Consider the following 15,547-nt stretch of genomic DNA (forward strand, 5'->3'; position numbering starts at 1 on the left):
GGAGGGCTGCAGTGATGGTTGACTTTGTGGAACTTTCTCCCATCTCCCCACTGCATCTGTGGAGCTCAGCCACAGTGATCTTTGGGTTCTTCTTTACCTCTCTCACCAAGGCTCTTCTCCCAGGATTGCTCAGTTTGGCTGGACGACCAGGTCTAGGAAGAGTTCTGGTCGTCCCAAACTTCTTCCATTTAAGGATTATGGAGGCCACTGTGCTCTTAGGAACCTTGAGTGCTGCAGAAATTCTTTTGTAACCTTGGCCAGATCTGTGCCTTGCCACAATTCTGTCTCTGAGCTCCTTGGGCAGTTTCTTCGACCTCATGATTCTCATTTGCTCTGACATGCACTGTGAGCTGTAAGGTCTTATATAGACAGATGTGTGACTTTCCTAACCAAGTCCAATCAGTTTAATTAAACACAGCTGGACTCCAATGAAGGAGTAGAACCATCTCAAGGAGGATCAGAAGAAATGGACAGCATGTGAGTTAAATATGAGTGTCACAGCAAAGGGTCTGAATACTTATGACTATGTGATATTTCAGTTTTTCTTTTTTAATAAATTTGCAAACATTTCTGTTTTTTTCTGTCAAGATGGGGTGCTGAGTGTACATTAATGAGAAATAAAATGAATTTTTTTTATTTTAGCAAATGGCTGCAATGAAACAAAGAGTGACAAATTTAAAGGGGTCTGAACACTTTCCGTACCCACTGTATATATACATACACAACATTACAGTCATCAAGTACTTTGTTTGAAATACTTGGTGACTGGACTGAATTATTAAAAGAAAACAAGTTCCTGAGCAACCAAAACCTTGTTCAGTAGATTAGCATAACAAAAGAAAAATATTTGCAGTTCATATCATTTTTGTAGTGATTTTGAGAAGTAACAAATCATGCCCCCTGTTTTTTAAATAAAATATGAACAGTTACAAAATTAAATAAAGTCAGGTGCAATCTTTGTACTTTGCTGAGCACCAATGGCAGATTTATTTGGAAAAAAAGTCTCAACTTTTGGATTTGAAATAGCAGTTAAGCTACATCTGCAACAGCTATTTGGATGGATGGAATAGTTAACCTTACAGATACATATTACATACAGCCAGATTGGAAATTCATTGGCATATTGTTATGTTCTTGTGAGTTTGAACCTACTCTTCTGTTCTCCAAAAACAGAATCCATTTCAAAATGATTGGCTGCAAAACCAACAAGGTGTGTCTTAACTGGATGGTCGTGTTAAAAACCCTGCCGTTTACAGTCACTGGCCCGTGGATGGGTGGTTCTCTATTTGCGCTATCTGTACTTCTAACTGTATATGATTCTCACGAGCTAAGGATGTTTATCTTTGAAGAATGGCCCAATACAGTGGAGTGTGTAAGCAGCACAAACCTTTCAATCTGGGACAGGAACTTTGTCTCAAAGATGCCCCGGGTCTTGAGACGCTCAGACATTTTCCCTCTGAATAGCAGGCCCTTAGCAGTAAAATCAATGAGCACATTTCTCACAATCTCACCCAGGTACATGCCGCTGATCATCTTTTCATATCTGGCAGAAAAAAAGACAGAAAAAAACTGTCAACCTGGTAATGTCAAACAGTTGAAAAATTTTAAAAGGACTACATTTGCACGGCAGAAATATTAATATTAACGATTCTAACAAGGCACACTTGTTGTTGTACAGAACAATGACTTCTTTGCTTTTCCTTTTTTTCCAAATTTACACTCAAGCAACAGAAATTAGCAAAGGCATTTAATCCTAAAACTGACATTTTTATCTATGATTATTTATTTTTTTAAATCAAATGTTGCTTCATTTTGTCATTATTTATTTAAAGCTTTCTTTAACATGTAATTAGAGGTCATTACAACCTAATTTGTGACCATTTGAATTAGATTACATCTTTTGTTGAAAAGCCAAAATGAGGCTTACATTCTCACGCATGTAAAGTTGACATTATTTTTATTAGGGTAAGCAATGTGTGTGTGTGTGTGTTGCCTCTCTAGAGTGAAAGTGGGTCACACAAGCAGTTGGGACCGAACTAATACCCTGCTGTCAATGGTCACAAAGCTGCAGCTCATTTCCTTTTTGTTCTTTGTAAATTAATTGTAATGAAATGGAATTCACTGTAGTAACATACATAATTCAAGTGTTTCTTGACATATATGGTGTGTTCTGCTGCTGACTAATTTAGTTCTTTGTATTTGTTAGTAAAATAGGCTGAAAAACAATATGTAACCATTAGTGGGGACAATGTCAACCGATATTCCCATGGTGACATTTATCTTGAGATATTTGTCATACACAATTTTTTCAATGCTTCCAGATGAATATGAAAGTAGATGTAATTAAATGAATCAATGTAAGGAATTGATTTTGACAATGTTATGTTCACTGACTGTTGCAATAGCAACCTACTTGACCAACCCCAGGCTCCACGTAACTACCATTTATACTACCAAAATAAACTGTTATTTTGTGCACTAATCTGACTACCCTGTATGACACAGTATAACAAACTAAAAAATGTCTCTGGGGTCACCAGAGACCAAAAAAGGAAGGGAACCACTGAGTTAAAGCCTAAAATGTAGAAACAAAGCAAATTAAAAAACACACAAAACAAGGTTTGGAGAGCATTCACACAGTTTTTGCACCAACTGGACCCTATAGAAACACCCATATTTTGTAACATATAAAATATGTGTCTTTCACTGAATTTAAAACCTGTTCCAAAGCAACTGCCATAAAACCAAAAATAAATTTCATACCTCTGTTTTCCAGGATAGTTGGAGCTCTCGTCCACCATGTGATCAAACTGTGTGCAAAAGTCTTCAAGTTCCCCATTTTCACCAAAGGCCCCCCACTCCATGTTGACACACATGCGACCTTCGTTTCCTTCTACTAGCTCAATGTTGTGCATCTCCTCCATGTAGCAGGCATTGGTCCCTGTGCCTGGGAGAGTTAGGCATGAATTACATCTCATGGTCTTTATAAAAGTCAAGCAAAAACCCAGTTGGTTTAAACTTTAAAGAGACTTACCTACAATCAGTCCCACCTCACATTCAGGATCCTCATGGGCACAGGTCATCATGGTTCCCACAGTGTCATTCACCACAGCCACAAAATTTAAGTGAAAACCCTGCATTCAGAGAAATGTGATATGTTAGATATTTTTTAACAACATATAAATCCAGGGATTGACAAAGTCAAGAGAATGCCTTATCAAGATGTTAGGTCTCAGAATTGTAACCTTTTAAAAAATTCTTAACACCCACCTATCCCCTTTCATCAAAGCTAATTAAATGCAGGCCTAAGAAGAAAAGCAACTTGCTAATTAACCATGAGGTGTTCAGAGGAACATACCTCTGGAATAATTGTCTGTATCATTTGAATAATCATTTCTTGTTTTTCACTGCTGTTCCTGCAGGCATTAACATATGTATGTGATGGAACAGCACAACTGACTCAGAAATGCTGTCATGTCATCATCATCTCCATCAGAGAAGAACTGGTTTTTGGAAGGACAGCCAATATTTGCTTTATATTCCAAGTGATTTTATGTGTATTATTTTAACATAAGCATGTGTCCTTAAAATGGTTGTACTGTTTTAGCAAAATGTAGTAGATGTTTTTAAGATTGTTTTGCAAACCAAACTGCATAAAGCCAAATAAAAATAAGAACAAATACAAACAAAATCTTAAGCCTTTGGTGATGATTCCATGACCAGGGTATAAACAAAGCCATATATGGTAAGAATGAGGAGATCTTGAGTAAGTGAAGTGAGTGAATATTCTACTTTCTTGCAAGGTCAACAGCTCTGTGCAAATGTCATACTGTATCAATCTCAGACTTTGACGTTCTAGCTTCAGAAAAGTCACACAGCCACTAATGGCACATTAAAGGCATTTATATTAATCACTAAGTGCAAGTCAACAGTCTACAATCCATTTCCATCAACTTCTTAGAGCATTCAAAAGGTGATATTACTGACCCTGATACGACGCACTGCTTCCTTAAGTAACATAACAATGTCTTGGCCTTCACAGTCACTGGCCTTGAAACCCTTTGTCCATTTCAGAAGAATGCCCTGGACAAATCAATGGGCATTCAGTCAGTTTGTGCAGGTCCTTATTGACATTTTCATAAACAGCAAGACACACAGTTACTTTCACCACACATTTCAGTACAACGAAATGTATTTTCTGAACTATACCTGGTCTAGTTTGCTCTGGCGACAAGGGAAGGAGAATGTAAATCCCAGAGGTAAGGAAGCACCAGTCATGCCCATGTATTCCAAAAAATCCGAGATACAGTGCACAATGTGGCTGAAAAGCTAGGAAATAAGTTCAAAAAGTTATTTTATAATGTTAATTGTTAGTTTTTGAAACAAAAATAATATTAACACTATACATTACAAGAATAAACTAAGATCACCTGTTGTGAATATACTGTAGGTCTACAACATTTTTAATTGTAGGTTTCTTTGCTTACATAACTTATACTATACTTATACCGATTGCATCAAACTAGATATACCTATTAAAGTCCAGCAAAGGAATGCAAGAGAATACACAAAGTAGCTGACATTGAAATAAAACTATTGAAGAACTCTCAATGCAAATAAAACCATGACATTAAATGTTCATTAATTTTCTAGATGATCGGGCCTTCCAAAATTAATAATATTATTTGGGAAGAAAAGGAAAACTAATATCTCATCACAGTATGAGCCTGACACAGATTATTTTGGTGTGCTGTTAAGGCTTAAACCGCATATAAATATACCACACAAATTACTAGCATTTAAGCATTAATATTCATGTGGAAATTATAAAATAAAAAAGATAAAATTGGAAAAATGATAAAATATAATGTAAGTCTAAGTATATGATGTATAATATATCTCCAAAGATATGGACTCAAATGTTTTCATCTTTACAGATGCTGTAAATCAGGGGGGTTAGGTTCAAAATAATATGAGGGATACTACTACCAGCATCATCAAAAAAATATATAATACAATTTAGAACAAGTGGTTTGGTTTTTTTACATACTGTATAATACTTAAGTGCCTAAAATTGCAAGAGGAAATTTTAATTATAAATTAAATCTAGTCACAGGCCAGATATATGGGATACACAGGGCAGAAGTGGACCCTGAGGCAGGAGACAGTATGGACACTGCAATTTAACCCTTTGCAGTTTCACCTCTTCTCCTGTGCCTTGCATTATCTCCTGTGGAATGGTGTAGATCTTTTGGTGCATGTCCACACTGTGTCTTTTCTCATGTTGCATTTGAACCAGCAACACCCGAAAGCTTGAACCTCCAAGATCCAAAGCCAGGTAGTCGCCATGCTCTGAGGAGTGCAACAAGGACAAGAATATTAAGTATTATGTACATTTACAAGACAACTGGAAAACATCATTTTCCTTCTTCAGAGTTACCTGTTCCATCTGGTGTTGATCTGACGTAGGTAGGGAGCATCTTGACACTTGCCTGTCCATGGGTTTGTTTAGACAAGCCTTGCAGCATCGCCTCGCTCATCCTTGTTTTCACCTCCAGCAGCTGCTCACGGGTCAGACGCAAGGTGTCAAGCACACGGTGACGCTCAGCTATCTGAGCTGCCAAACGATAGGCTACTGCTGTCACCATGGCTGATCCTTTTCCACTGCCGTCTTGGGACAGCAAGAACCGTACATCGCAGTCAGGTACAAGTCGACGTACCATCTTGTGAAGCCTCCTGGGAAACCTGTGCAACAAAAGCACAATTTCCTTTTATATTTTTCAATGGACAAAAGTCAGTATTTAATGGGGAGTCATTTAGTTATGATTTGGGGTTGGATTTATTCTTTTTATCTTCTTTAAAATACTTCTTCTTTTATTTCACAAGATTTATATCATTTATAATTTACTACAATTTATTATATCAGAGCTTTTGTTTTACATTTGGGTCACTGTGATTTGTTATCTACACAATTCTGTATTCTGGTGATTATCTCCACAATTCTAAGTCTTTCATCTATCTATCATCTATCATGACTTTTTAGTTTGTTTTTCTGAGGAAGTTCCTTCATGATTTTTAATCTGCTACTATCTGTTGAGACAAATCAACAACGCTCATCCCAGATGTCTAAACAGAAACTGACAGAAGTTTATTTTCCAAGCAAGAAACCCAGTTGGAGCTCTCTCAAGAGATGAATAAACATTAGTAGGTATATTTAAAAAATATACATATAGGCATTCATTTACACAAGATCTACAGTGGTGCAGTGGTATGATTCCCATCTGCTACACAGAAGATTATGAGTTCTATTCCACATAGAATCCCAGTGGAATGTTTGGAGGACATCCAGTGTGAAGACCCATTATGTGTGTTATGTTGCAACCTTAATAAAAGCACAAGCTGAAAATGATTTTTAAATGCATACTAATTTTCTATTCTTGTATGTATCACACAGATGCATACTAGACTACAATAACAAAAAGATGTCCAGTTCATTAAAAGGATGACTTACTGTGGATGATTTTTATAAACAGAGCCATCCACTCCGATGGTTGTACGCAATTTCTCGGCCGCTTTGTTATCCCGAATTTGCCGCAGTATGGCCACCAGGGTGGCAGCACACAGGTGAGCAGCCCGTGTCGATACTATTTGACACACCCTCTGAGTGGCTAAGCAGTCCTCCACAGATGGGTCCAGACCCAGGTCCCGTAAAACTTTCTCAGCACAGGCCAGACCTTCTTCTTTTCTGTTGGGTTACAAATGTTACCTAAAACTTTGTGGTATTTTCATAGATGTTGGTGGTTAGGCAACTTAATGTAAAGACAACATTACATTAAATTCATTGACCTCAAAATGTACATTAAAATTTACTTTGGTCCTACTTGTTAGTTCACTGCTTTGCATAAATTTTAATTAAAATGCACTTGTTAACAAACCATCAGTATAATTAGTCTGTGAAATGAGCACAGGCAAACAACTTAATGTTACTTCAAATAGATAAACTAATTTATTTGTACAAGTAAGGAAAACTCAAGATTTGTAGTCTGTCAAAGTTCATTTAAACAGCTTTCATCTTATTTTCTTGCACACCTTTGAGGATAAGATGGCAGACTAATGAGGTTCAAATACACATTTACTTTCTTTTGCTGAAAACATCAGACAGCTTTTGAAAAACATTACACTGATCTTGTAAATGTTTTTGAGTTGAGCAACAGTAAACTAACTTGTCATTTTCAATGGCGTAGATGTTTCTGACGCTGAAGCTCTCTGTGGTGAGGAGTTTTGCTGGGGTCTGGCCCCTGAAGAGCAGCTGCTCTTTAGCCATCCTCACCAGGATGAGACGGACTAGTTCCCCCAGGTACATGCCACTGATCATCTTCTCAAACCTGCCAATAAAAAGGACTGTTTATTCCAAAAATATCCACTATTTGCTGACCTATACCTAAAAACCAAAACACAATTTTCCAGGAAGGCCCTGCAGAAGTTTCCTTAATGTGATCAGGGCAACTGAGTAAATTATGCAAATGTGTCCTTTTAAAATACCAAACTATAAATAAAGTTATCCTTTGAAAAAAAGTTATCTTTTATTTTTCAGTGATCCAGATAGTCATTAGCTACATAAGCAGTGAGGGATGTGTTTTGTGTCTATAATTTCAGTGTTTCTGAAGTGGCAGTGGTTTTCCAGGTGAAAAACAACTCCCCGGCCCCATTCTGGAGGTATAATATTAATCAAAAAAATCAAAGTAACCAACATTTTTGAACGTCTTTTTTTTTTCTTTCTAAAATAATGAATGAATGTTTCCCATTAAGACAGAAACTCACAGCTGTTTTCCAGGGTTAAGAGAGCCAGCATCTATTTCCCTGTCATAGTCAGTACGCAGGTCCTCCAAGCTGCCATCATCTCCAAAAGCTCCCCACTCTGTATTTACACACATACGTCCTTCATCTCCCTCCAGCACCTCCAGGTTCCTCATCTGTTCCATGTAGCAGGCATTGGTCCCCGTCCCTAGAGAATTGACAGCATATCAACAACTAAGCAATTTACAGCAAAATATAAGTTAAACATTATAAATGGATGCAAAACAATACCGGTACATTTATCAGTTAAATGAATGACCTTTGAGTCTCCATTTTTTGAGAGTATGAATACAAGTATTGGAATAAAGTATTGGTCTCAATACCAACACCGACATCACTATCTGCGAATCCTAGCTTATACTGCCATATGTTGGTTTTGACCATTTCAAACATGTTTGTGTCCTATTAACATGTTAACTATACCTTAATTAACTTGTTTGGCAAACACTACAACTATCTAGAGGCAATATACTGCTACTACTTTATTACTTAAAATGGAATATTAACAACAGAGTAAACATTGCAGATATAATGGTAAGGGAAAAAAACCTTGTCTGTCCTTTAAAATTAGAATACAATGAGTGTCTATCAGTAAATAAGAAGACCCACGTGTAAGTGACCTGAATGAACTCTGAATGCTTATACTGAAATGAAAGCATTTTCAGACAGTTAAACAGAAGTAAGAAATAACCTGAAAAAGTTAAACATGAATGTAGACATTTAGATGAAATGTGCCTCACATATAATAGCTGTGTTGGCTTAAAAACAGCTTGATATTTCACCAGAACTATGCTGAAACATGCTTTGAGATGGCATTTTGCTTCAAATATGCAGTCAACAATTGCAGCCTGCCTGGTTTTCCTGAATATTGAATTGAAAATTTTAATAAATGCTAATAATGCTTTCTCAGTTTGATTATATTACATTTACATCAATCACTGAAAAAATTTGAGCTACACTACTGTATTTGACTTACCCACAATGAGGCCAATTTCACAGAGGTGATCATCGTAGCCACAGGTCACCATAGTCCCCACAGTGTCATTGACTACTGCCACCACATCAATGTCAAAGTCCTAAAGTAAATGTAAATAAGTTGAGACATTAAAATTACTTCTACTGGAAATAATTTCTAAAAAAGCATTTAGATCGCAGTGTTGTTTACCTGCTCCTGGTGTCTCTCCTATAACTTAATTTTGATATAGACGGCATTGCTTCCGTTACTTGTAACTTTTGTGAGGGCGAGAGAGGCGTCATCTCTTATTAGGGGCATCTTAGCAATGAAAATATTGGGTACATCACAACCCTGTGTATGCCAAATTCACCAATTCAAAAGCACCGCTACAACAATACACTTGCTTTTGTTTCGGTTGTGTTATTCTTGTGATTGATTGTTAAAATCGAGATTCTAATCCAAATTTGATGAATTACACACTCCTACTTGCTTTACTGCACATACCTGTCTGGAGAACAAGTTTCAGCTTGAAGGAGTTTGGAGTTTAAAAATACATGGTGGATAATAGCACAATAATAGCGCATAATTCTGTCATAACATGGTCCACTAAATTCAAGAGAAAAAAACAAAAATGTCAAATGTGTGTTTTATTGACACTTCTGTTGATCACAATCACTTTAAATATGGTCTGCTTTCAAATTACTGGGCTTAACTCTTTTATGCAATATGATATATTCTAAGTTATCATTACATGAGTGGTTAAGTATCAAAATAATGTTGACAATTGTAACGTTTATCTGCAATCATTGTGGGACAATATATCGTCAGGCAAAATTTGTTCCAGTCCCAGGCCTACATCGACTGTAAACAAAAAGCTAGAACTTTTGTAACTCAAAACCTTTTGAATAAAATAATTGTTATAAACGTTATCAAACAGTAGGTCATTTTGTGTATTAGGCAGGTGTTGTATAATTACCCCTCTTTTTTTGATGGATTTTCTCAGAAGACTAACAACATCTTTACCCTCCACTCCACTGGCCCTGAAGCCTTTGGTCCATGATATCAAAACACTCTGCAAATAGCACAGCAAAAACATAACAATTGTTACTTTGGTTTAGTCAGAACTCTCCAAGGTTTCTCTACTAAGGATCATTTACTACAGATCGGTTTAAGGTGCTTGGTGAAAGGAATGAGGTACTAAATGTAAATGAGTTCCTATCAATCCAAATAATTTTCATCAACAATTACCTCATCTATCTTGGTCTGCTGACACGGGAAAGAGAAAGTGAAGCCTAAAGGGAGTTTCTTGTCTTTAATTCCCCTTTTCTCCATGAAATTTGAGAGACAATCGACCACGTGATCAAAAAACTGGAAGTGAGAAAATGTGACGTTAAGATGCACTCAGGTAAAGGTAAATACATTTGATTTTTTTCTCAACACATCTAAAATTTCATCAGCGACCTCCGCGTGAAAGTATTATTTAGAGCATTGGCAACATATTTACTTATTTTTACTTTTTTATAAATCTATGTATTTCATGTCAACCTATTTGTTTTTACAGAAAAAGCTACTTACAGTACAGTAGAGGTTTTTCACACACACAAATGACACATAAAAATTGGACTTAATAACAGACTGATCAACTAGAGGGCTTCTTACCTCTGTCCCACTGCCTCTCATTATATGTTCAGGAATGTCATAAATTTGATTTTCCATCTCCACTTTTTGCTTGCCGTTAGCCTTGACTTTCACTAAGAGGACTCGGAAATTGGATCCTCCAAGGTCAAGGGCCAGAAATTCACCTTCCTCTGCAAGACATTTTATTACCGTATTCAAGGTTCAACACTGAGGGCATCTCTGAAGTGACAATCTTTTTTTGTTTATTTTATAGACCTTATGGGACCTTAGACTTAGTGGTTTATAATAAATCTTAGTCATATTTGTCCATTTTAATGGACTGTAAGGCTTTATCATATTAGTCATAGACAAAGTCAATTAACATGTAAATATTCATTATTCATTATATTATTTATTTTATTATTTTTTCTCTCTCTCTTTTTCCTCCAGAAATTACAAATGTAGAACCATCTGTTTCAATTTCAGTAACCTGGTGTTAAGGATGTAACAGCATTGCATGGTTACTGTGCTCAAAGTTAATTGCTAAAAGAGGACGTCACAAAATTAGTCAGAGAACAGATTTTGTCTGCTTTTGTTAAAAAAAAACTATATATATAGACTTTTTGAGGCAAAATAATCAATAATCACAAAAAAGTGATGCAGAATCCTGTAGGGACTGACTATAGATAGTATAAGGATAACTCCCAGGAAAGGATGTAACAGTAGAGATTTGTATCAGCAAATTTGACGAAATTTAGTACAAATAAATATTAATTGTGTATTGTATGTTGTACTACCTGTTCCATCGGGAGTTGAGCGCACAAACGTGGGCAGCATTTTGACCGCAGCTGTGGGGTTTGTGTCCCTGCACAACCCTTTGTCCATCTCACGTCGAAATCTTATGGACAGCTCCATCAGAGTTCTATCTGACAATTTCAGGGGGGTTAGATATTTGTCCACCTAGAAATAAAGTATTTGGACATTAGTTCTTTAGATTTCCTTACGTATGTTTTAACTGAGCTTTTACACTCCAAATTCATGAAAAACCTTCAGAAGTTCTTTTTGTGCCAGATTCTTACTTAGTGATGAAAGTTTGAAAAAATAGAAAAAAAAGCTATTGTGATACAAAAAGCTTTGTGATAATATAAACATCCCAAAAAATATATATTTTTTAAAGTATATCCTTGGTATAAAATGAACACACAGTTCAATGTTGTGTTTCACTACAAATGAGAAAAATAAGCTCATAAATGACCTTTTCAGGACATAAACATAAAAAGTTATACAATGAATGTGTGAATGAAGATTAATTCATTTTTGCAAACAAAAGCAAACAAATGAGTGTATGAATTCTGATAGGAAGACTTTACAGAAACCAGTATTAGCACAAAGACATTATCAACTACTGGTATCAAAACCTCCACCAACAACACCTGGCAACTTTTTGCACTACTGACATTTGGTGAGAAGCACTGTATTGTACATAGTAGTCATTGTTTAGTCCTAGTGAACAGGCAAGTCAAAAATCCAACAAAATGAAGTTCTTCTTTATACTCCAAATGTCTAGTCTTTAGCCACGCCTCCTTATTAAACATTGTTCTGCTTTAATTACCCTTTCAGTCTTTAAAGATAATGTTTGTGAGTTCAGTACATATTTGGCACCTTCAATGTACTATTTCAAGTCATTGTACGTGTGAGAAAGGAGTTTATTCAGCTTATTGTTGCCAGACAAAAGGAAGGTTACCAAGGCTGTACTGTTATTTGTGTGTATTTTGTATATTTTCCTTTATCAGGGACTGATACTACGACAGGTTAGTCTAGATTCCTGTTACCACCACTACAAAAACCTGCTGATTGCGTTACCTGTAGACTCCACTATCAGTGGGGAGCAACAGGTTCTTTGGCTCCAGGCCACTGTTTTGTCAAATCAGGATATACTGCCAAAGTAGCATAGCAACCATCTACCCAGAAGCTATAAGCCTATAAGAAAGTCATGTTTTAATTAAATAAAAAATACATTTTTTTAGTAAATGCAGCTGAGGTCATTTATAACAACTACCATAATGCAGTTCACTTAAAAGGAAGCTTGTTTTATTTCAAATTTCCACCTTTTTTTTGTACTTTGATTAGAAAGAACCTTAGGCAGCCTCAGCTTGGACCCTGCACAGTAGCGGCTTGAGCAGAAAATGAGGCATGAATGAGACGCACTATGAAATGAGGTGCACACTAAGGGAAATGAAACCCAGGAAGACCAGTGTTTGGAAGGGCGGTAAGAGAGCATCTATGCCAGGAGTCAATTATGTATTCATCACGTTCACAATGGTTGGTTTCCTTTCTGGCTGTGACGAGACAGCATATAGGTATGAGTCATTTAAAATACAAGCATCTATTTTGGATTCCGATATTTGTTCATCCCATTCCAAAGGAGTCTCTCTGCCTAGTCATGAACCTAACTGCATGTCACTGAGTTTAAGAAACAACGGACAATCACCTATGTCACCATTGTGTTACTAAGTACCCTTGAAGTAGCTCTCAAAAAAGGTAGTGACACCTGACCTATATACTACAGTTACCTTTGAAAAAAACGTGAATTCAGTGCTGAGTGTCAGATCAATGGAAAAACGTATCCAAGCTATCGTATCTCAACAGTGGGCTAAATGTAATGGGACTAACAAATTACATTTTTTTAAAATATTTTAACATATATTAATTATATTATAACATAATATATGTTATTACTCATATGAAAATGCAATGCTAGTATAAATCTCAAAGCATTGAAATTTTTGAAAAACCATGGTTAAGCTCTCACTTACACCATGTGTAGCTGACAGTTTTAGATACAGGCATTGGTTATCTGACAGGTACACCTGAAAACAGGCTCTTCCTACATTGCTGTGCATTCTTAATGGTATCATGTCCCTAAAATATTATTGTTATTACCATGGGAATACCCAAAATGCACAGCTAAGCAATTAATTTATACATACTCAACATTCTGTAATGCAAAAGTTTTGATATCAACTATTTTCATTAATATGCTAATTTTCACAGAAAATATGTGTTTTGGTCAATATAAAAGAACAGGTGGTGAGAGGTCTTGTAGAACACTATAGTAGACAATCAGCATCTCCCATTTGCTAAAGGTTAATTTCAAGCACCGTGTTTTAAAAATGGACCCCCTCTGTCAAGACACACCACCAAATGTCACTTCACCACATCAGATTGTCTTATGTCATATTGTCATATGTATTACATGCCATTATAAACCAGCCACTGGGGTACACTAGGATACACAAGCCAGTGCTACTATAGTGATACTATAGTGCCGGTCCCGAGCCCAGATAAATGGTAAGGGTTACGTCAGGAAGGGCATCCGGTGTAACACTTTTTGCCAAATCAAATATGCGAATCACTAAAACGATTTCCATACTGGATCGGTTGAGGCCCGGGTTAACAACGACCACCAACAGTGCTGTTGACCTAGAGGGTACTGGTGGAAATTGGACTACTGTTGGTCAGAGACAAAGAAGAAGAGGGCGATTGATTCAGACAAAAAGAGAAAAGAGGAAGAATAGAAGTGTTGGAAAGGTTTACAGGACGGTGGTGAGACCAGCCATGATGTATGGTTTAAAGACAGTAGCAATAGGCAGAAGACAGGAGGAGGAGCTGGAGGTGGCAGAGTTAAAGATGCTAAGATTCTCTTTAGGAGTGACAAGAATGGACAGGAATGAGGTCATTAGAGGGACAACACAGACAGGAAGGTTTGGAGAAAAGGCTAGAGAAGCCAGATTGAGATGGTTTGGACATGTGCAGAGGAGGGACAGTGGTCATTGATATTACATTATAACACAATTAATTAATTACAATTGATAGAATTAATAGCATTGGTAGAAGAATGTTAGATATGGAGCTACCAGGTAGGAGACAAAGAGGAAGGCAAAAGAGGAGATATATGGATGCAGTGAGGGAGGACATGCAGATAGTTGGAGTCAGAGTAGAAGATGCAGAGAACAGGAAGAGTAAAATAATGATTCGCTGTGGCAACCCCTGAAAAAAGGGACAAAGTCGAAAGAAAAAGAAGATTATGTGCCATTATCTGTGTTCTGTTTCTCTTATGCTATTAGACTGAACGGAGCAAAAAACTAAAACAAATAATTACTTCACAGTTATACTCTAATACAATGACTGGCTGATTTTATGTATTACATGTACAAACAGAATTAATGATGAAAATAATCTCTTCAAAATGTTACAAACGTTTTCAATTTACAAATGTTGCCCTTTTAAAAGGATACAATCGAACTAATGTAAAGGGATGTCTTTGTATTTGTTAGATGTGCGTTTATGCTAGTTACAAAACTGACAGTTGACGTGTTAACATGAACGTCCTCCTTGTCCCAGGTTAGAGGGCGGGGGCTCCTACTACTCCAAGTGTTTTTTTTATACACACGCATTATAGTTACGAATACATTTCATGTCTCTAACACAGCCTTGGCGCAGTTTTACTCGGCGTCTGTTTTTTAACAGTACTCACTTCATTGGCCTGTTCATCGTGGAGTTCACCGCAGATATTGTCCGGCATTGTGGAGGCTAACATGATACTGACTGATGTTTGACGACTTTACTTCCTGTAACTTTTGTCCTGTCGCTGCTTTTCTTTTACGTTTAACTCAACGTTGAAAAAACAAACAAAAAAGGTGTGTTAAAATATCAAATTCTTTAAAAGTAAAATTTCCTGTCCACAATTCGCACTTTACAATCGATAGAACAGGGATGTCGTAAGGAGCAAAAACTTCCAGCTTCCTTGACAAGGCCGTTCACTGACGTCACGTCCTGTTAACGGCTCTGATTGGCTACAGTGAAGGCGCGGCGTGGTCTGTTCCTTCAGCAACAGGAGAGTCTTAATAACAGCGACCTTACCTCGATGTTCATGTAAAACCTGTGGAACTTAGCTCAATTGCTCACAAGCTGTAATATGTAAACATTTGGAAAGTAACACACAGAGTAACACATTCAGTTGCTAACCACCGTGAAACATGCAGGTTAATTCTTGGACTTTGTTCTGGAGTTTCTTCTGTTTTGGTACCATTGCTGCCATAGTGGTTCTCTCTACCT

At 36.8% G+C, this 15,547-nt stretch overlaps 1 protein-coding gene across 1 annotated transcript in view; it reads right to left on the reverse strand.

Annotated features, from left to right (window-relative positions):
- Nucleotides 1-15,285, reverse strand: part of LOC103397466 (hexokinase-2-like) — a 19,689-nt gene extending 4,404 nt beyond the window's left edge. The window contains exons 1-16 of the mRNA XM_008335731.3: nucleotides 14,967-15,285; nucleotides 11,227-11,389; nucleotides 10,472-10,620; nucleotides 10,061-10,180; nucleotides 9,789-9,884; nucleotides 8,834-8,933; nucleotides 7,822-8,005; nucleotides 7,224-7,385; nucleotides 6,512-6,745; nucleotides 5,441-5,745; nucleotides 5,204-5,352; nucleotides 4,210-4,329; nucleotides 3,988-4,083; nucleotides 3,035-3,134; nucleotides 2,764-2,947; nucleotides 1,388-1,543 (exon numbers count right to left, since the gene is read on the reverse strand). Of these exons, the coding sequence (XP_008333953.1) occupies nucleotides 1,388-1,543; nucleotides 2,764-2,947; nucleotides 3,035-3,134; nucleotides 3,988-4,083; nucleotides 4,210-4,329; nucleotides 5,204-5,352; nucleotides 5,441-5,745; nucleotides 6,512-6,745; nucleotides 7,224-7,385; nucleotides 7,822-8,005; nucleotides 8,834-8,933; nucleotides 9,789-9,884; nucleotides 10,061-10,180; nucleotides 10,472-10,620; nucleotides 11,227-11,389; nucleotides 14,967-15,029 (2,381 nt within the window). The 5' untranslated portion in view covers nucleotides 15,030-15,285. The remainder of the gene's footprint in view (nucleotides 1-1,387; nucleotides 1,544-2,763; nucleotides 2,948-3,034; nucleotides 3,135-3,987; nucleotides 4,084-4,209; nucleotides 4,330-5,203; nucleotides 5,353-5,440; nucleotides 5,746-6,511; nucleotides 6,746-7,223; nucleotides 7,386-7,821; nucleotides 8,006-8,833; nucleotides 8,934-9,788; nucleotides 9,885-10,060; nucleotides 10,181-10,471; nucleotides 10,621-11,226; nucleotides 11,390-14,966) is intronic.
- Nucleotides 15,286-15,547: the final 262 nt, after the last annotated feature.

This window comes from Cynoglossus semilaevis, chromosome Z, assembly GCF_000523025.1.
Source record: "Cynoglossus semilaevis isolate Cse_v1.0 chromosome Z, Cse_v1.0, whole genome shotgun sequence".
Taxonomy (NCBI): Eukaryota; Metazoa; Chordata; class Actinopteri; order Pleuronectiformes; family Cynoglossidae; genus Cynoglossus; species Cynoglossus semilaevis.